Source organism: Octodon degus, unplaced genomic scaffold (genome assembly GCF_000260255.1).
Source record: "Octodon degus isolate 3935 unplaced genomic scaffold, OctDeg1.0 scaffold00307, whole genome shotgun sequence".
Classification (NCBI taxonomy): Eukaryota; Metazoa; Chordata; class Mammalia; order Rodentia; family Octodontidae; genus Octodon; species Octodon degus.
The window spans coordinates 1,181,357-1,203,009 of NW_004524883.1; the positions used below are offsets into that span (position 1 = coordinate 1,181,357).

The 21,653-nt window shown below is 41.8% G+C and overlaps 1 protein-coding gene and 1 pseudogene across 2 annotated transcripts; both read right to left on the minus strand.

Moving 5' to 3' along the window:
* Nucleotides 1–5,954: 5,954 nt before the first annotated feature.
* LOC101567073 (granzyme B(G,H)-like) lies at nt 5,955–9,586 on the minus strand. The gene is made up of 5 exons (XM_023707735.1): nt 9,505–9,586; nt 8,096–8,243; nt 7,471–7,621; nt 7,069–7,323; nt 5,955–6,140 (listed from the first exon to the last, which is right to left on the minus strand). The coding sequence occupies exons 1-5, from the start codon at nt 9,557–9,559 to the stop codon at nt 5,955–5,957; spliced, it is 795 nt and encodes a 264-aa protein (XP_023563503.1). The 5' UTR covers nt 9,560–9,586.
* Nucleotides 9,587–11,318: 1,732 nt separating this feature from the next.
* On the minus strand, nt 11,319–13,910 carry LOC101567476 (annotated as a pseudogene). The gene has a single exon (XR_002819401.1). The product of XR_002819401.1 is annotated as a DNA replication licensing factor MCM6 pseudogene (transcript).
* Nucleotides 13,911–21,653: the final 7,743 nt, after the last annotated feature.

Below are 21,653 nucleotides of genomic sequence, written 5' to 3' on the forward strand. Positions count from 1 at the left end.
GTATGCTTCAGTTACCTGAATGTCAGATTGTTTCCTCATATTTGGGAAGTTTTCTGCTATTACTTCTGCCCATATTTTTTTAATGTCATTTGTATTGACTCCTTTCTCATTGATGCCTATTAGTCTCACATTGTTCATCTTTGCATCATCTTGCAGGTGATGAATTATTCTTTCCTGCATCCTCGTTGTTTTTAAGAGATCCTTTCTTACCTTTTCACTAGCTCCACCACCATCTTCAAGATATGAATCTCTGTCTTCACTGTCATTTAAATGGTTTTGCAAGCTTTTGATTGATGTTTTAATTTCCTCTCTATCTCTTTGACTCTGCTTCACGCGATCTATTTCTTTCCTGTATTGCTCTTTGAAGGAATCCGTCATTTTTCTAAACTCCTCTATTTTTTTTAATCAATGTCTTCTTTAGAAGCAGTTATAAATTCTTTTACTGCAGTGTTTTTTTTTCAGATTGGGTTTCCTCCCTATGTTTTTGTAGTTGCTTCTTTACTTCAGGTGGTGTGAGTTCTGAGAGTTCTTTTTTTATTTCAGAAAAGAATTGAGCTCTGATTTCCTCTATATCTTTCTGCTGTTGCTTATTTACTATTGATGCTATTAATTCATACATGTGAGCTGAGCTAGTGTCCTCCGCAGTTGTTCTGGGTGGGTATTGGGTTTCCACCATATGTTTCTGCACTTGATTCTTTACTGCAGATGTTATTATTTCAGGGATTTCTTTTTTCATTTCCAATCTGAGTTTCTCTATACTTTTCTGCAGCTGTTTATTTCAGAAGCTGTTGATTCATTGCTTTCAGCTTGTGACTCCCAGTTTGTTCTGTGTTAGTGTCCTCTGCACTTGTTATGGGTGGGCTTGAGTTCTGAGATTGCATTTTGTTTCTTCTTGTTGTCATTTTGTTTAGCACTGTCTTCTGACCTTTGTTGTAGATCTTTGTTGCAGTTATGGCCTTAGCACCTACTGAAGTTCAGCTATAGATCTACAAAGTTTGGATCTATCCAGCTGTGCCTGGCTTAGGTCTGTATGCTGTGCTCAGTTCCTTCCTGTTGCTGCCCTTGGGGGTGAACCCATTGTGCCCCTCTGGAAAGATGTTCTGCTCCTGTACTGGTTGTGTGGTTCTGTCCCCTACACTGTCTGCAGGGATTGCAGCTGAAGATTTCACCCCAGGCCTGTATGCCTGGCCTTTGCTGAGTCTGGAGGGTACAAGGTGGAGTAGGGGGGAGAGGCTGCTCTCCCACACACTCACTGCGCCTGGACTTGGACTTGATCTGGGGGTTACCAGATGTAAGATAATTCCTAGTCTGTGGGCGGTGTGCGTGTTGGGGGGTACTATGGAGTGATGTGGGGCATCCCAAGAGGGTGAAAGAGGGTGTTACCCATGCTTAGCCTGGGCTGGGACCAGTAGGTTCTGCCGGGGCAGGCTAGCAGGACGTTCTCTCACACACTCACCGGGCCTGGGCTAGGACTGGTTCTGGGGGTTCCCGGAACGCAGCAGAAATTCCTACTTGGCAGGTTGGGTAGGGGAGGTGCTGCGGAGTGTTTGGGGGCATCCCAAGGGGGTGGAAGAGGGTCTCACCCACACTGTGCCTGGCCTACAGTGCACTTTTAGAAGACCAGATTGAAAGATATTCCAAGCATGGTTTTAGCATTACACATTGTTATCCTCAGTGTAGGTGCTTAGTTCACAGACATCAGCATATATAGTCAGTGTGAGAATTCTATCCATTAACTGCTAGTTTCAAAAGCCTGTAAGGGATTCTTAGGACCATTACCTATCCCATCTTATTTGAATAAATGTAAGATTTTGCCCCTACAGTGTTTCCTAACTTTTCTCCTTTCTCTCTCTTTGTTGTTTAATTCTTCAGTTCTTGCTTTTAATTTAACTGTGTTTTAGCTTTCAGTTTTTATTTCTTCTTTTGAGTTCTTACCCTAAGGAGGCAATATGATATTTACACATTTGGTCTGGTTTATTTCACTTATGAGTATATCTTCAACTTGCATCCACTTATAATTGAAGACTTTGACTTTATTGTTCTTTATAACTGAGTAATACTCCATTATATAAAAATACCACAACTTTTTCATCCATTCCACAGGGGACAAGCATTTTGGTTGTTTCCAAGATTTAGTTATCACAAATTGTGAGACTATAAACATAGGCACACATATATCACTATGATATGATGTTTTGAGTTCTTTTGGGAAAATTCCCAGAAGGGGGATAGCTGGATTGAATGGTATTTCTAGTCCTAGATTTTTTAAAATATATATTTTAGGTAATGGTCTACAGGGTGTTCAGGGGCTCACTGCTAGATAGGATTCATAGTGATCCACCTGTTCACAGCATCCCAAGAGCTGGGATTACAGGTGTGCACTACCATGCTCAGTCTCAGTTGCCATCTCAGTGTGCCCTGAGGATGGGGCTGGCATGTCAGTCCTGGGGATTGAACCCCCAGCTCCCGGGCCTGCTTACAGGTACTTTAATCCAGTGAACTATTTTGGGGGCCCCTTCTAGTTGATTTTAACTATAATTCTGTCTGAATAAAACAGACATGCCTTGTGGAAGGACAGAAATTACAGTTATTTAGAGAAAATTTCTCATTCCTGAGAGTTTTTCCAATGTGAGACTAGAGCCTTTTATGTGTCTGGCACAAAGAAATAGATCAAAGTATGTTTTTTGATAGATGGCTAAGTGATCTTCCCTGCTCAGCAGCTCTGGGCTGTCTGACTTGAGGTTGCTATCACCTCTGCCCGCCAGCAGGGGAAGACTGGAGTCTAAAGCCAGGCTGGGCTGACAAGGCTGGGGCTACAGTGTGTCTCCCCAGGAGGTGATGCTGAGCCCTTTGGCAATTCTGGGCTGGAATGGAGCTCAGTCAGCTTTACCAGGTAGAAGGGAAGAGAGCTCTAGTCTGGCTGTGGCAAGTGATAAAAGTGAATGCACACAGAGTATGGAACTGAGTTGGGAGACTAGAAGAAAGGGGATTAAACCTGAGAGACTGGAAGGGAAAAGTGCTGGTGGCCAGGTGCACCATGGTGGACATAGGGGCTGATGTGGAAAGGCCAGGCAGCAAGGGTGGGGGTGGACTCAACTGAGTGATGGTCTAGGAGAGGGCACTAAATGCGACCTGGGAGCCTGCAGACCACCTGAGCCTCCTAAGCAGCAGACATCACTGAATAGGGGAGAAACTGGCCCCACTGGAGAGAGGCCCAGGACATGACACTCCTGGGTGCCAGGAGTTACCTCTTTTCCACTGCTCACTTCTTTGGCAAATTGTTGGAGGCCTAATGAAAATTGTTGGTTTAGACATGATAAGAAGCTCCTAAAGCCCAGGGATATCAAATTTGTAGCACTAAGAAAGAACATGGGACCATGTGAATGAGGACAGCTCCTAATGCTGCAGGCTCTCCACTACACAGGGAACAGGACCACATGGGAGTGCTGAGCATTAAAACAAATCGTTTCAACTTTAATTTCCCATCTTAACTTGTGCTTGAGCAGTCAGGGACCTCTGATGTTTCCTTCCATTGTGTGGAATGGAATGAGGGAAGAAAAATGGAAGGGAGAAAACAGTCACAGCCAGAATGGAAAGCAGTGCAGGTTCACAGTCAGTGGGGTCAGTGAACAAGCAGGACTTGAGCTACATTCAATCTTGAGAACCATCTAGTATCACAGTGCAATCCCCATGGCTCATGCTCATGAGAGTCATTCTTTTGGTCTGAAAAGCCAGAGAGGCACAGGGGAGACCAATCTTATGCCTGCTTTTACAAGTGTCCCATGGTGCTCCTTGTCCAGGAAAGAAAGAGGGAGACATTTTAAAGACAGCTGGGGGTCTTCCAACATTTGTTCTAATGAAGAAAATACTTGCATCATATTTTTTTCACATGAGGTTACTCCCAGAGTCTCCCTACAGTTGGAGAAGGAATGTCTGAGCTGGCCTCATTCTAAGGTGTCCTGGAAACTCTACAGTGCATGTGAGCAGGGATCAGGGAAAGGCAGACCTGTCTGCTTCTTATAATCAGGGGCTCTAACCTGACCCCAACTTTACTTTCTCATTTTAACTTACCTAAAACTTTCTGTGCATGCCTTAGATTTACTCCTGTGATAACGCTATTCTCAGTAACCTACTGCTCCACCTTCTATTCCTATCCACCAGGGTGTGGAGTACAGAGTGCATGGCTTGAGAACTCCACCCTCCAAGCCTTGGGTTTATGTCTAGGGAATTGAACACTATCACCTCCCATTGAGTTTCTCCTACCCTGGGTTTTGTAATCATAGTCAGTGAAACCCTCACCTTGCAACAAGTCTTGGTGTTCCTTGGGTCTCACATGCATATCTCAGTGACATCAGAACACACACATGTATGATCTGCATTTTAGTTCATCTTACACTGCCAGCACACCCTGTGCAGTGTAGTTGCCCTGGAGTCTGATGGGGTCATTCTTTCCCAACCTTCCAAGAGGCATATGTCCACTGAGTTCATCTGGGTCATGTCTTTGTGCAGTCTGAGGGGCTGCACAACTTTACTCAGCTTGGCCTTTTTTGCTAATTGATGGATAAAAGCAAGAGAGTACAGATCAGGCTATGGCACAGACCCTATTCTTTCTGGGCCTTGATATCAAGATGCTGAAGATGGCAAGAAGGGAAAGAGCAGGCTTCCAGGGGAAAGAATGACTCTGTATTAGAATTACAAGAGCAAAAGGAAGATACTTACAGCAGCCTGTTGTCATTTCTAAGTCACATGCATTGTTGGACTGTCATGTGATAATATTGGTAGCACTTGCAAGCAGGAATAAAACTTAAGGATATTATTTCTAACACAAGTCCAGATCTTATGAAACAATATGGATGTTAGACTAAAATCAGAAAATGCTTAGCCCTTCCAGTATCATTGGACTTTGTTATGATATTCACTGTTGATCCCTAAGACCAGGCAATAGTAAGTGCTCAGGGTGTACTTGTTTGCTGATTGATCAAAACTGGTATATTTTCCTGACTTTCTTTGGTGAGGAGCCCTTTGTAAGGTAAAGGACTGGTATAGCTCATGTGTGCCCATGGTGATCACCAGGGTAGGGTTCATGGGGCTCAGGAAATTCAGTGAGCAAGGGCTCCTGAGCATATAGGAAGTCAGAGGAGGGAGGGGCCCTGCTGAATGAGAGGTGGGGCCATGGGTTCTGATCCCACCAGGCTTGTTTTTCATAGACCTTGCATAGACACACATGTGTTTCTGGATGTTCTAGGTGGAGTGATTTAAGGACAGACCAACATCAAATCCTTGTGGCCTAATGAGGACAGGAGTTGGTGGACTGTGACAACTGTGAGGAGGCAAATTAAGATGTGCAGCCTGGTGGCTATAAACATAGGTTAGTCTTGGTCTTAGAGTAGAAAGTGGAAGGAAACAAATTGCAGATGAGAATGAAGAGTCACTGAGGATCCTCCATAGCCCATTATCCCTAAACCTATGGGAAAGGAATGTCCTGCTGAGGAAGAGCCTCTCCTACTCAGTATGACAGGACTCAGTGGTGACCTGAGTGGTGCCTGATGGGTCTACAGCACCGATGAAATCATCTCCCTTCCCCTCTGCCATATGAAACATGAAGAGGTCACCTGTGCACCCTGAGAGACAGGATAAGTGCTCTGCAAATTTTCCTCTGATGATGCTTAGCTTCTGTCCTTGCAAAAGGGGAGGCTGTGGAGAAGCGAAAGAAGGTGAGAGTGACTTGGTTAACAGATTTGAGAGGGGATTTTGAAGGTATTTGGGAAGCAGGAGGGGCAGAGGCCAAAATTCATGTATTTTTCCCATTGGCCTGCTTTGCAGGAGTAGGTACATGTGAAAGCAATTACATAAGCAAAGAAGAGACCAGCCTTCTTACTGAGATGAGACATTTATTTAGTTGTGGGCATCTGCTCTAGAGCAATTCTAGACTCAGCTCCAGGAAATATGGTTGATCAGACAGGGTTCTTTGTTTGCTCACCCAAGTGAGTGCTTTTTATGACTTGCTTTATCCAGGCTAGATATGGAGAGACTTTGGTGTAGACATGTGGATTTGCCCCACTTTTCTCTCTGTATTCATGCCCATAGGTGGTCACGCCATGAAGCACATTATCACACACGAGAGGGCCTCCAGAGTCACACTGTGAATAGAGAGAGAGGGTGTGAGGCAGTGAAGTACAAGTCCTCCTGGACTTGTACCCTCTGATATGCCCAACACTTCTTGAAGTACTATTCATAGTGTGCTGAGAGATTAGGGGGGCATGACAGGACTTGGGGGCTTAGCAGCCAAGATCTGGCTATGGACAGTGTTTCATTTTCCTTTTAATTTTTTATTCATTTAATGAGGAAATAAAATATCAATGAGACAGTTTCAAAACAGGTTAGTAGCACAGTTACAATAATTAATATATTGCATACTGTTGTCTTCATAGTGGTTATTCGCAGGAAAATATGCAGATGTATCTTGTCTAAGCAATATTAGTACAAACCTTTAAAAAGGGGGGATATAAATAAAGAACCATCTTATAGTGAAAAAAACCAAAATATATATACAAAATGGTTAGGATAGATATACATCTACTTCCTCTTGGACATTGTTTCTGCTTTACCTCCCTTGCCTTTGATCTCACCCGAGGTCTTGGGAATTTATGCCTGTAGAGTCCAATGGGTCTATTGGTTTCAGGCTAGTCATTAAGGACATGGAGGCAGTTCAGTGGGTCAGACATGGAGCAGGGAAGATGAGCCCATTGACCAAGAGGGTCAGGAGGCTCTGAGGAGAAAATTGGCTATAATTACTTAATGCACAGGGAATGGTTTCTGAAGCCTGAAATGTGAACTCAGGGAGCATGTTGCAAAGTCCTGCTTCCAGAGGGTCACTGCTCACCAGAGGCCCTTGGTGAAGTGGTAGAAGCCTCTGTTACCTCCCACCTCAGGCTGCTCCCTTTTTCTTTTTTCAGGGAGAACTATCACAACTTACACAATGAAGCCCCATGTGTGGGCCTCCTGGTCCTACATCTGTCCCAAACACTCTTTCTCCTCAAACCAAGAGTGACACATGCCCAGTCTTACCAGAAAGGAGCCTTTTGGAGTCTTTGGGTCCCCAGCACAGATCTCAGTAGCACTGTTATATATAGGATAGCAGCTTTTACACTCCTCATCCTTTACCACTGTCACTTCCACCTCCTGCAGAGTGTTTGCAAATATGTCAGGGGCCAACATTCCCCATCCAGCCACCTGGCACACGGCACCTGGCATCACCTTGGCTTCTCCCTTGGGTAGCTTTAGAATCTGCACCTCTTTAGTCAGCTTGGCCTTTTTGTCCAGCTGATGGGAAAGAAGTAAGAGTCCAGATCAGCCTGTGCTTCTGGGGGAAACTGGGGGACATGATGGCATAGAGGGAAGGCACAGCGTTCCAGGGGAAGGAGCAGCACTGCATGAGGAGAGCAAGAGTAGCAGGGAGCTGTGTCTTACCTGCAGCAGCATGAGGTCATTTATAGACAGTTCAGGAATGAAGTGTGGGTGTGGGAAGCGCTGTTTCATATGTATGATCTGCGAAGTCTTCTCCTCTATCCTGAGGTTGTGAGCCCCCAGCAAAACATTTGTTTTTTTGTGCTCCAGAGTTCTGCACAGAGAATATGGTGGCTGGAGGAATGTGGAACCTGATAGGACCCATCCCAGGAGTTGTAAGCAGCAGGCTACAGCTGGTACATGTTTGAGTTCCAAATGAGAGGAAGGCCACCTGGCTGAGTGAGTATGCCATGTACTTCCTAGTAACACAGGGTGAAATCTTGGGTGCAGGGCACAAGAAGTTCTAAGGGGTCAGTTACCTCCATGAAGCAAATAAAATTGTTTTACTTTGCATTGTAATGCAAAGGCTTGTTCCTAGTCCTAAAATATCAGGCTTGTTTGCCCAGGTCTTTCCTATGTCAGCAATTTCTTGGATGCCAACTTGCTTGTCTCCCCTTGGGACTTTGCTGGCCCTTTCTCACCTTGAAAAGAGGCTTCTTATGTGCTTCCAGGCATTCGATGTACTCCTTTGTACTTTGGGACTTCAAAAGTGTTTCCCTGAGCCTGTGGGCAGTTTTTCATTACTCACCTGTTGAAACAGTGAGCAGCAGTCAGCACAAAGTTCTCGTGTATCAGGATGCCACCACAGATCGAATATCCACCAGCATAGAAGTGCTCAATGTAGGCCATGTAAGGACGAGAGTGGGGTTTGGCTTCATGTCCCCCGATGATCTCCCCTGGAGAAAAAGACAGTTTGTAGCCACTGAATACCGCCTGAATTTCTACATGGTGGCTCCAGAACTGCTGGACATTTGGCCACCTGGGATGTAATGCAACTGAGAGGAACCTGGAGGGAAGAGACACAGATTTTACTGCATAGGGAGGGAGATCAGGCCTTGGTCTTGAAATGTCTCTTCTCCATTTAATTGGAGATGAACTTACCTGTCTGGAGACAATAAAATCCCAGAGGCTTCCCATGCTTCCTCTCCTAACTACTTTATTTTGTTTCTTTAATTTTTTTAAAGAGTAAAAGATGAAAACCAAATATCAAAAATGATAACAAAAACAAACAACATAAATCAATAAAAGTGATACAGGATTTCAAAACAAGAACCAGAAATTAACAAAGGTTTTACATTATGTATTGTAATTATGAAATTTGTTGCTCAGATTGCCAGATAAAGGCATGCAAGATTGATCAGTTAAACAGTGACTTTTCCTTTCAATTAACTTAAATTTTTTTGTTTGGCTTTTTTACTTTTTAAAAATTTAATTTGAAGAGAGAAGAAAAAAATACTAGAGAAGACATTGTCCCTAATTCATTTCTGGAGTCAAGTGCTACACTTCCAGTGTACTCTAGATGCTGTCTGATCCTCTTGCCCAGGGCCTGACATGTAGTGGGTGCCTGAGAACTGTTCATTGCCTGTAGGGCAGCAGCTCAGGCAGTCTCTGCATGAAGGCTGGTAGGGCAGTGTTGATGGGATTCTGGAAGGCAGGGAAGACAGATGTGGCTCCGATGGGAAGCAAGGGAGACAGTAAGGATTGGGATTAAAGCAGAGTTGGAGAAAGAGAGTAGAACTGTGCAAAGGCAAAAATAGTGGTCTGGGCACAGAAATTCTACACATTCTGGGCACACAGAGCTCTGAGCATCTCTGCTAAGCAGCTAATGAGGGCAACACTTTTCTCCTTCCACATATGGAACATGCCCTCTCCAGGAATATTTGATATTTTCTTATCAACCTCTCACAATTCGCACGCACTCTGAAAACTCACTTTCTGGATGACAAAGGTGCGACCTAGTGTGGGGATAATGTCATTAGATCTTGTTGACAACAGTCTGTTGTAGTCTATCTAGAGTCTCCTTTGGGTTCTCTTGCGGTGTTGGAGGTCAGGTCGAGAGCAATCCAGGTAGACAGAAGGATCAGGGGGTACACAGAGGGACAGCCATGTCCTCTGTAAAACGAGGCTGGGGCTCTGGGGGTGGCGATGGTAACTTACCTGCCCTTGTCCTGGGGAGCAGAAAAAAAGGCAACAGAAGCAAGAGCAGCTGCATCTTCCTAAGAAGTCTTCGCAGGTGAGAGCTTCTGAACCTTTCTCCTTGCTGTCTTTTATCTCTCAGCAGAGGAAAGGGGCGGAGTTGGCTGAGTGACTTTTGTTTCCCACTTTTTTTTTTTATTAATCTTTTTATTTTTTGGCAGAACTGGATATTGAACTCAGACCCTTGCACTTTCCAGGGAAGTGTTTATTCTACTGAGCCAACTTCCTCAGCCCTCCCACTGTATTTTGATGCTTCATCCTGAGAAACTTTCTAAGAAAGTGCCCACCTTCCAATACCTCCCCTGATGACATTTCCTGTGTGTTTGTGGGAGAAACACACACTGACCACAGCTGATACTTCAGAGCTGATCACCTGCTACAGCCCACAAGACAAACCCAAGTGTCTGAGGTGGGGACTGGAGGATGTGGCATTGGCCAGTACAGCATCAGAAACCTGGGTTCCAGTGACAGAATTTATAACACAGGATTCTAAGTTCATGAGGATAGATTCTGCTTAGATAAGCATTAAGCCCTTCTCTTGTGCTAGGAGCAAGCCTGTTGGAGAGACAACTGACCATGTGGTGAGGAAGACAGATTCCTATAACCCAATTTCACAAAGGTAATGAGGGAGTCATGTACAAAGCAATAGCAAAGCATGGCCACCATGCACTAAACCTAGCTGGTGACACTTACTTCATCAGAGCCTCCTTCCCTGGGTGTCCTAAACACCACTTATTTTATTATTACGAATATTCGGTGTGATGGGAATCTCTTCTCTTCTCAATATTTTTAAACAAAGTTTCTGTATGTGGCATTTCTTTGTCTAAAATAGCAAGTTGCTCTGGGCCTTAGAGTTCAATCTGTACATTGGCTTAGGTTATTCCCACTACTTTGGGTGGGCTGTGTGGATTCCACTAGAACCCCCTAGAGTAGCGATGGAGATGTATGGGGGTATATCTGGGTCCTGGTGCCTTATCTTTAGGGCTCTCTTGTGCTCTGTTTCCTTGGATGTAGGAAGTGCATTCCTTGTTCAACCAAGCCCTTCTGCCATAGTGTTTCTGCCTTGGAGCCAGGGACTCAATCCTCTGAAACCGTACTGTTGGATGGACAGTGGTATCTCTAAATATCTGGATTTTGGTGATGTAAGCTCCTCTTTCTGTGTCCTTGTGTGACAATTAGATAATCTGTCCCTGTTTGCCTTTTATATCATGCTCCTCCACACTGCACTGCTTGTCTTTTGACTCTATGATTTTGTATAATCTGAATATTGCATGGATGGATCATATTTTTGAGAACATTCTTCCATCTATGTCTTTGAATTTGAAAATAGCAGTTAATGTGTAGAATTTCGCTTTGACCAACTCTGTATGCTGGTATCTGTGAACCAAGCAAGTACATAGAATGCAGAAGTATGTAATAAAAAGCCATCCTTGAATATCTGCCTCAATTTGGTGAGTTTAAATGATTTATATTTAAAATGAGTACTGATAATTAAGAACTTATTTCTGACCTTGGGCTACTTGCTGCTTATGTCACTATTGTTTGTCCTCAAATCTCTCAATAATGCCTTAGCATGTTTTGTAGGCTGGAACCTTTTAAAAATATCTGGTGGTATGTCTGTTAGTCCTATTTTATTTCTGGTGACACTAGGAATTGAACCCAGGGATGTTTGACAGAGATACAGTCTGCATGCTGCCTGTATTTTTTAGTTTTTATTTATTTTTTATTTTTTCAGAACAAATTACTTTATTTTGATGAATAAAAGAAATAGTAATTAAAAACAAAACAAATGCATTCTTCTCTCTGGCAGCGCCACACCCAGACTCCAGGCTGGAAGATCCCTTTTCTCAGTTCATCGACTCTTGTCAGTTACTTTCCATGTCCCAGTCTTTGAGCAGGTAGTTAGGGTTAGCTACCAGGTATGGATCTTCTTCATAGCTCTCACTTCCTTCCGTGGAGCCTTTCAGCCCAGCCTGGGTGAGTTCAATGAGAACGTGGTCGTAGTGTGTGAGGCGGTGAATGACTTTCTCTATCATTCTCTTTTTATTTATAAGTTCCTCTTCTGAGTCTATTTCTGATTCAATTTCCTTCAGGTACCAGTTAACAAGTTCACTCCTCTTTAATGCTGACTCATCCTCCTCTTCTTCCATTTTTCTGAGGTGAAGCACAATGAGGTTAGAGATTCGGCAGTACTCAGAGAAGCCCAGCCTCAAGGAGGCTTTGGAAACAGCATCTTTATTTATGTCCTCACTGTAGCCATTGATTCCATTCACAGGGGCAGGACTGTCAGCATGACTGTTGACACCATCTGGACCCTCATCAACTTCTATCTGGGTCTCCTCTTCTTGGTCTAGATTGACATCAGGTGTTTCCACACGGATGATTGACTTATTTAGTAACCGAAAAGCTTCCTTCACGTGTTTTGGCTGGACCTCATCACAGCAATGCATGCGGACCATCGCTTCAGAGAGATGGATCATGCTCTCAAGCTGTCACACTGTAATTCTCCATGAAGACTTGGCTACCCCAGAACCATTCCTCTGGCAAAGACATTTATACTACTCCACAATGAAGTCCTCTGACTCTTTGGAAATCTTGGGTTTGAACTGTCTGGCGAAAAGAAGGTATCTCCTGATGTCATCAAGGGAGTAGACTCAGTCAGTTGACTCCTCAATTCTTGAATGAATGTCTACTATCCACCTGGCAATAGCATAATCTGTAACATTGTTACATTCATCCACCAGGATAAAGAAGAGATCAAATTGAGACATAATGGGAGCAGACAAGTTTATATTCTGCTTTAGTGACTTGGACCTGTCATAGTGTCCACTGACTGGGTTTGCTGCCGCCAAAATGGACGTTCTGGCATTCAGGGTAGCCTTCACTCCTGCTTTAGTGATGGAAATGGTCTGCTGTTCCATAGCTTCATGAATGGCAACTTGATCCCACACATCCATCTTATCGAGTTCATCAATACAACATACACCGTTATCAGCTAGCATCAAAGCTCCAGCCTCAATAACAAACTCATGCAATTCTTCATCTCTCACAATGGCAGCTGTTAAGCCAGCAGCACTGGATGCTTTGCCACTGGTGTAGACAGCTCTGGGGCTGAACTCCTCCACGTGCTTGAGAAACTGACTCTTAGCTGTACTTGGGTCACCAACAATGCAAACATTTATGTCTCCTCGAAGAGAGGTCCCTTCTCCTGTTGTCTTTGGAACACCACCAAAGAGCATCAGCAGGACACCTCACTTTACCTCATCATTGCCATGTATAGTAGGGAACAGGCTGGTACAAAGATTGTGGTAGAGATTTTTATCTTGGCTCATTTCAAAAACTTTCTCCCACTCCTTCACAGTCATTTGGTTCTTAATGCTCTCGGCTGTCTGTTCTTCATCTCTGAGCTCTTTCACACCAAAACGTGGGTTGGTTGGTGCAACACAACAGGCAAGAAAGACTAGCCGGTAAGAAAGATCCCTAACACCAAGGGCTCGGAGTCCCCGAATGCCTTCTGTCTCATAGCCATCAGTGCCACTGACACGGGAATTAGTTTCTGCATGTGCTCCTAGTGTACTAAGCTTAGAGACATCAGGCACAACAATCAGCGTCCCCGTAAAGTCACACTTGTCACCAGCTTGAGCTGACTCCCCAGCTTCAGTCCTCAAGATTACTTCTAAACTGTGGGGAATGCTTCCTTGGGGATGCTCAGCTTGAGTCTCCTGGATACGAACCTTTTGAAAATCAACAAATCTTGATTTGTTTGTATCCAGCAAGAATCTCTTCCTGTTGGCACAGACTGGATTTCGGCAGATATTTGGCTGTGTGTATTTGAACTGCTGTTCTACATCCTTGATGACTGTCTGACAGTCCAAGCACAGGAAAGTTCCACTCTCCAGCTCTGGGTGAACAGGGTGAGTCCGCACGACCTGCCCACTGATGCGAGTGAGCAAACTGATTCTGGATGAGGTGAGTTCTCGAATTTTGTGTCTAGTAGGTAGGTCTTGGAAAGCAACATAAAAATCCTTGGCAAGAGGGATCTCTTTCCGGTCTTTGACAAAGGTCTTTAAGGCGCGACACAGTTAAGGGTAGACTCTATAGAACTCTTCTTGAATGGTGGTGGAGAGTTGCTGGTTATATTGCTCCAGGTCTGCAAAACTCACAACCAATGTGTTTCTCTCAGGACGAATCAGCTCCTCAGCTAACTGCAAGTACTTAATTTCACCATTGCTGCTCTGGAACTCCTTCAGGAAGTCCAGGAACAGCTTCTGGCATTTCTCAGCCACTTCATCACAGACGTCCTGGTGCTGGCTGCCGGTGCCTGGTTCCGCTGTTGCTGGAGGTCCATCGCTACCTGCTGCCGAGGAGCCGCCGGTCCCTAGACGCTGCTGCCTTTGTATTTTTTATTTTGAGACAAGATTTCACTAAATTGCTTGGATTAGATCATGTGTTCCTCAGCTTCATTGTACCAGGGTCATGGGACTGCAGGCGTCTTAGCCACCCCTGGTTTATCATGCATTTTTGAAGAACAGTTTTTCTAGATGTATAAATGTTGCTGACAGCTTTTTCCCCTTACAGTTTAAGTACGTTATATCACTGCCTTCTGCCCTTACAGTTTGTGAAGAGAAGTCAATTGTTAATCAATTTTAATGAAAATTTTCATAGAAGCCCTTTGTTTTAAATATTTTAAAGAGAATAAATTCATAAAAAACAATTAGAAATGACACAGAATTTTACAAAAGACGAGGACAGGAATTTGACATTTTCCATGTTGTATTCCATTGTCTTCAAATTGGTTGTTGAAGAGCCAGGGAGATGGCTCAGTGGAATAAGCGCTTCCCTGGCAAGCACAAGGGCCTGAGTTCAATCCCTGGTTCCATGAAACAAAAAACAAAAACAAACAAACAAACAAACACCAAATTGGTTGTTCAGATTAGTGGACATAAGTATGCAAAATGGGTCAAAAGGTGAAAAATAACAAAAATAGTTTAAGCATTAACTGTTTCTTTCAATAAATCCATCAAATTTATCAGTATTATTATCCTAGCTATCCTGTGTATCAGGTATCAGAACCATGTTTATTGCCCAAAATTTGTCATAGCTAACTCATGGCAACAACACAAAAGCCCATGAACTAAAGAATGGATAAAAAAGATGTGGGTTTTTTATGCAATGAAGTATTACTATGAAGAAAGATAAACCTGAGGTTTTTATAGGTAAATGGATGAAACTAGAAGCTATACTTTTTTCTTTTATTTATTTATTTATTAATTTTATTGAGAAAAATTGCAATGAGACAGTTTCAAAACAGGTTGGTAGGAGAGTTACAACAATTAATACATTGCATAATGTTGTCTTTGCAGTAGTAATTCATAGCACAAACTGCAGACATGACATCCTGTCCAAACACTATTAGTACAAATTTTCCTCTTATGGAATTAAGAGAAAATAGCTATATAATCTATCCTAACTATTTTGTATATAGAAATACAAAATTGTCCTTCGCTTATATCTCTTTTTTGTTTGGTTTTGTCAGAGATGGGTATTGCATTGCCATCCAAATATTGTAGGTACATGAATTCAGCAAAATATTCCAATATAGTCCAGTAGTCCACAATAGTAGTGGGCTATCCACAGGACTGACAATGTCCGAATCTGTTGAGTTGAGCCTTCCACAGCTCAGCATATTAACATGGCTTCACTTTTCATATATTGTTTCTACATTTTTCTGCTGGATGGTTAAGACCAAGATAAAGCAATACCTATATAACAAGAAGTATAACTTTTGGATCTGATAAGGTCAGTCAAGTACCCTCAGGACTGTACCACACTTTGTAGATCCTTTGTTAGTGTCAGCCATATGGATGAGTCATGGTCATTGGTTGACCAATGTGCTCTCTGTGAAAGCCTGAGAGAATGTTTTTTCTCCGTGTGACTCTCTTTAGACACACACTACATCATCAATCACATTCCTCTGTGGCCTCATAATCTCCTTAATCAAAATTTGGGACACAACTGAGTTAAATGATGTCAGTATTGGTTCTCCTATGTCCTGTGTCTTCACTGACCTTGAAAGGCTAGGGCCAAAATGTGGTCTGTTCTTGCAGCCCTTCTTTTTCTCTAATTTTTGGTCACAAAATAAGGTTGTAAACTTTCCTGAAGAGAAGTTTATTATTATCCTACAACATATGCAGTTGGGTTTAACCTATCTGTCTGAATATCAAATATCTTAGGCATAAGATGGAACATGTATTTTCCATCAAGTATTGACATGTTAAACTTTAAGTTAGAGGCTATACTTGTCAGTGAAATGCATCAGACAACATGTATAAATATCATATTGTCTTACTAGTGTAAGAACAAGAAAGTGTGAATAAAATCTGAATGGTATAATAGATCCCATGAAAGAGAAAGAATCTGTTCAAAGGGAAGGAACAACTGGGACAAGGGAAAGAAGAAAGGAAAGATAGAAAGAAGGGTCAACTGTTAATCTTATTAAGATTCATTTCTCTGGGAGAAGTCACTTCTCTGCTATTTTGAAGACTTTTCATCTTTTATCACTTTCTTTATAATGAAGATAATTTTGGGTGTATTCTGCCTACACATTTTGAGCTTATGAGGTTTGGATATTGTTGTAGTTCACTATATTTAGGAAGTTTGGGTCCATTGTTTATTGGAAAGTCTCCTTGAAACTTTATATCTTCCTAATCTTGAATATATATATATATATATATATATATATATATATATGATAATATTTGTGGGCACATTTAGGCCTTGTTTCATTTTCTTTATTCTTTCTGCTTCTCAGACTGAGTCATTTCATTTATCCCTTAATTTTACTGGTTCTTTCTTCTGCTTGCTCAAATCTGCACTAGCCCTCTGTTACTGAACTTTTCATTTATGTTACTATAACTTTAAGCTTCAGAAATAAAAATTTTGCTTTTATGAATATTCTTTGTCTTTTTGTACATAGTGTCTTTTTCTTCCTTTAGTCTATTTCTCATTTTCTTTTAGCTTTTTTTGAGTATTTGAAATATTCTGGGTTTAAAATCATTGTTTAGTCTATTCAGTGTCTAGGATTTCCAAAAATTATTTTATGTAAATTGTCTCTTTTCTGTGAATGGGGTCTGCTTTTATTGTTTTATTTTATTCTTTATAACTTTTTGCTGAAAACTGGACATTTCTTATATCGTAATTGTGGTGGCTTTGTCACAATGCAAAGGATATTTCTCTTTCCATAGCATTTTGTTCACCCAGGGCCCAAAGGTCATACCTCAGCTTAACGGGCAAGAGTTGTTTCTCTTACCAGTTTTCTCAGCATCTCATGCTGTGTATGTTCATATCATGTCTACGAAGAACATGAGAAATGTTTATTTTATGATAGGTAAGAGGGATCATGCTTAGTCACTTACCAAAACCTTGAGTATTCATAGTATGATTATAAAACTAATATTTTATATAGTTTTTTTATCTCCCCAATTTCTGCCTATTAATTCTTGGATTATATCCTTTATCATCTGGTCTTGGTATAACATGTTGGACATAGATATCTCTCTGCCATGGACTTACTGTTACTACCTAATAGCTCCAGAATAATGTAAGACATATATGCAAATAAAAAGGCAGTCTACATCATTCCAGGCAGCCCTTCAAATAAGCTCTATGTAAAATTAGGTATTGCAGAAACCTGCTGGGTCTGCACAAACATTACTGCTATGGCTTGTGTCTAGATGTTCCCCAAAAGCTGAATGTGGTCATGGATGGGGCATTTTCAGAAGTGGCTGATCTAGAGTGTGTTACAGCAGGATTGATACATGGCACAATGCTAGATTCACAGGCATTAGGATTGAGGGTGTGAATGATATGGGTCCTGAGTAGCCTGGATAATATATAAGGGATAGAAAGAACCATGGTTGTCCCTTACTTGTTTTTGTTTTCTTCTGCCCACCATGAATAGTTTCTCCACTGCAGTGCCAGACTGCCATGAAATGCATACTTGGAGTCAGTGAGTTCTGGAGTGAAACCTCTACAATTGTGTGCAAAATAAACCTTTTCCTATTTACCTTTTGGTGTTGGATATTTTGCCCAGCAGTGAGGGGAATTTAACTACAACAATTCTGTTGGTGTCACAGTGTAAGCTGTGACAGAGGGAGACTAGAATTAGTGGTATTGTTATTAGTTCACATTAGCTGGCTTCAAACCTTTCTCTCCTGAATCTCTCCTTGGCTACAGTCTTCACAGGATTAACAAGGTCAGGGTTTTACCTGTCTTCATATGTTATAATGGGTTAGATGGAGAGGAAATGCCCTTGTTCTGGGAGGATTCCCAGTCTGGGTGCTGCTGAGTGTGAGAAGGAAAGTTCTTTATGGTGTAATTCGTTGGTGCCTGATTCATTCCAGAAAAAGAATGGCAGGGTAAAGGCACATCATAGGTGTCCTGAAATAATTTAACTCTAATATATATTGGCAGTATATCTTAAATATAAATATAATAGATAGAAGGGAAGGCAAAGGGCACACATTTTATTTCATACCTTCACATGATTTAAGGCATGTGTAAAGGAATTTATGTAACTTATCCCATTGAGATTTCCACACCCTGCACAAGAATTATATTTACATGCTCTAAAATGACACAGACAGGCATATTAAGTGACATGGCTGCTATCATATTGTTTCTTAAAATATGGCCACACACACACATGTGCTGCCTGCTTGCCATAATACACACTTTCCTCTTTATGATTCTTAGAAGTAGTGTGAAGCACACTGGGAAGACTTCATCTCAGGAAAAGAAAGTGATCTCCTAGTGAGAGCTGTCTCAGGAATGCCATTCTGCTATGGCCAAGTGCTTTCTTTCCAGGGAGTTCTTGCCACAGTGGTGGGGTGGTGTCTGAAAGTACTGCTGGATTACAGAGGGTGTGGGAAAGATTGCTTTTAAAATCTCAGGCAGCTCTGAGCCCATGTTTCAGACAGAAGAAATTTGATCTGGGGATTAGGAACTGTGGTATTATCCTCAGGTACATGGCTCAATTGCCTATTTGTGGGCTTCTTGATCTCAAATTCCAGTCATCACAGGACAGAGTAAAGATTTTAAATGTTTCAAAGTATAATATCTAAAACAGGTTGTGTGTCAGGTAGCTTTTTGAACTATGTGTGTCAAGGTAACTTTTTAAAGTCTCTCTATATCTTTAAATTTCTACATATATTATCTATCTATCTATCTATCTATCTATCTATCTATCTATCTATCTATCATCTATCTATCTATCTATCTATCTATCTATCTATCTATCTATCTACCTTTGCATAAGTATTTCAACATGCATTTTTGTGTATGATCACATACTTATATCAGGCATGTACATTTGTATTTGTGGGTTGTCAAGGGCATTGCAGTTATACGGTTATATGATTTTTGTGTGTCAGTGTGTCTTCATTATTTCCTATCCAAGCATGATCTGGAACATCTTTGTCTCAGGAGTAATTTTGCCTGCAAGTAGAAGTTCTCAGGTCAGCTGCTTTCCCTTTATTATGAAGATGGTCAGGATCAATAAGATAATCTGCTACCAGGACCTTCATGAACATCAATATGTGAGGGGTGGTGGAAACCTACAAGAATATATTACCCCAATATAAAAAATCAGTTCTTCATTGGTGGCGTATTAGCATTTTGGATATGGGGAACCAGTCCCCAAGGAAACTAGAGTGGACTCCAAATACAGCTCTCTCTATTGCCATCAAGACTAGCAGGTCATGGTTGCTGATTATGCTTGAGACAAGACTGATCCCAAAATAGGGACTCCACGTCATCCAGTTATCTTATACCACAAATGTGGCCTCTAGGTTAAGAACTGACTGGCTTGGGGGTCACTGTGGCCTGTGAAACTAAAACTGTGACATTGACCATTTGGTTTGTGGGTTAGATCATGTGTTCCTTTTTTCTCATACTACACAAGCTTCTTTGAATCTAGTGGTATTTAAAATATCTAATAGTATGTGGTGCAACTTCCATGCTACAGTTTGCCATAATCTTTCTACCCATGGAGGCAAACAAATGTGACTGCTCTGGTTTTGTTTTTTCTCCATGCAAAAATGGACACATTCTTTTGAATTGCACACTTGTTCTACTATGTTAAAATGTGACAATGCTCAGGAAAATTTTACATGTAAGAGATAGGCATGGTATTATGCTTAAATAACTTTCATTTATGAGGATTTGCTAGACAGATTCAAGTTCATCTAATTAACCTGGTGAAGAAAGACAATGTTGGGTTAACTTCATGTGGCTGCAAGTATATGGAGACAGGGATGATGCCCACCATCTTTGTTTCTGCACCTCCAGCACCCAGCATGTAGTAGATGCTGTATATGGGTTGTCTGAGTAATAGAAAATAAATGCTCTCAGTCCTTATGCAAACTCTTGAGCTACTCAAAGGTAGCTACAACATGGGGAGGCCACAGTGATCTTAGAGTAGAGGTTCTGTTGGTGTTGTGCAAAGAGATCTGAAGGTGTTGGGCAAGTGCTCTGTTGTGTGAAGCCTTAGCTCATAAGAGATCTTGGTCTAGATGTGAGGGCTTCATTTGCAGAGCTGTGAGATGAAGCTGAGAACTCTGGGGAATGTTCCCGTCTGTTTATTCTCTAAGGCTGTGTTCTGGAACCTGAATATACTGAATTCATAGATTTCCTCTCAGGCAAGTTGCAAATCAGAGAAGGTCTAGTTGAAAAAGTTTCCTGGTCTCTCCTTGAAGGAGTACCCTCTGAATAAATATGGGCACAGGGAGCACTGTGTGAAGGAGAGTTGGGAGTCACTGTCTTAGGTGAACATCATTTAAAGGGCAAGAGCAAGGCTGGGGGATCTTCTAAGGCAGGTGTGGGCAACCCATGGCCTGCAGGCTAGATATGGCTCCAACAGTAGGCACATAAGATCACCAGCTTTTAGCATTATTTTGTGATTTTTAGTAATGTTTTTCATGAATGGATTGCATAGCACTCAGGACAGACTGTGAGTGAGAATGGAGCCGTGTTGGCGAGGGGACAGTGCAGAGCTAACTTTAACCTCTGAACCCTGCACACACAGTCCCTTTGTGAGAAACTATTCACAAGGGTGAAGCACACTAAGCACAAAACTATATCATGGCTTCCTGACATGCATCTTGAGGACTCACTAAGATTAGGAAGCACTTTCATTGAACCAGATAGGCTTGCTTCAGTTTCAAAAAACAAAGACAAGGTATATGTTTGTGTTGCTGCCATTAAAAAAAGTTATAACAAAAATGGAAAATGTTTTGGTGTTTATATACATTAAATATATACATTTTTGTTTGTTTTTGTTTGTTTTTTTGTGGCAGATCTTGGGTTTGAACTCAGGCCCTTGTTTTGCCAGGCAAGCGCTTATTCTACTGAGCCATCTCCATGGCCCCAATAGTACATATTTTATTTTTTTAAATTTATTTTTTATTTATTTATTTTATTTATTTATTAGAGAGAGAGAGAGAGAGAGAGAGAGAGAGAGAGAGAGAGAGAGAGAGGGGTGTGTGTGTGTGGCCAACTCAGCCCACCAGGGGGCGGGGCTGGCTGGCATGTGGTGCTGGGGGATTGAACCGCGGTCCCTGATGCTTTGCTAAGCTTGTTCTAAGTAGGTGCTTTAGACCACTGAGCCATCTCTCCAGCCCAATAGTACATATTTTAAACAAAACCCGAGACTATTTCTCTTTCCTCGCTGTAAATCAAGATGTAAGCCTAAAGTTTGGACACATGAGCTCTAAATGGTACAAAATGTCCAATAATGGTAGAAAAAACCATAGATTTGGGGGACACATTGAGCTTGAGCAATTAAGCAGTCCCTTAGTTTCCTGGCCTTTTAAGAATTCTGATTTACCCAAGCATAGGAAATATGAGCCCCTTGCATGGGCTTTTATTTCTCCTGAGTACATAGGAGATAGAAAAATAAAAATGAAGTCTTGGTACTCAGAAGATTTTATTAGGTTTTTGTTACTTAATCACATATGGCTCTAGGTTGTGTTAATTTCTGCCATTATTGCAGTTGGCTGCTTTTATTTTGTCCCTGGTAGGTACTATAAGGACATATTTCCATTCAGTGATTA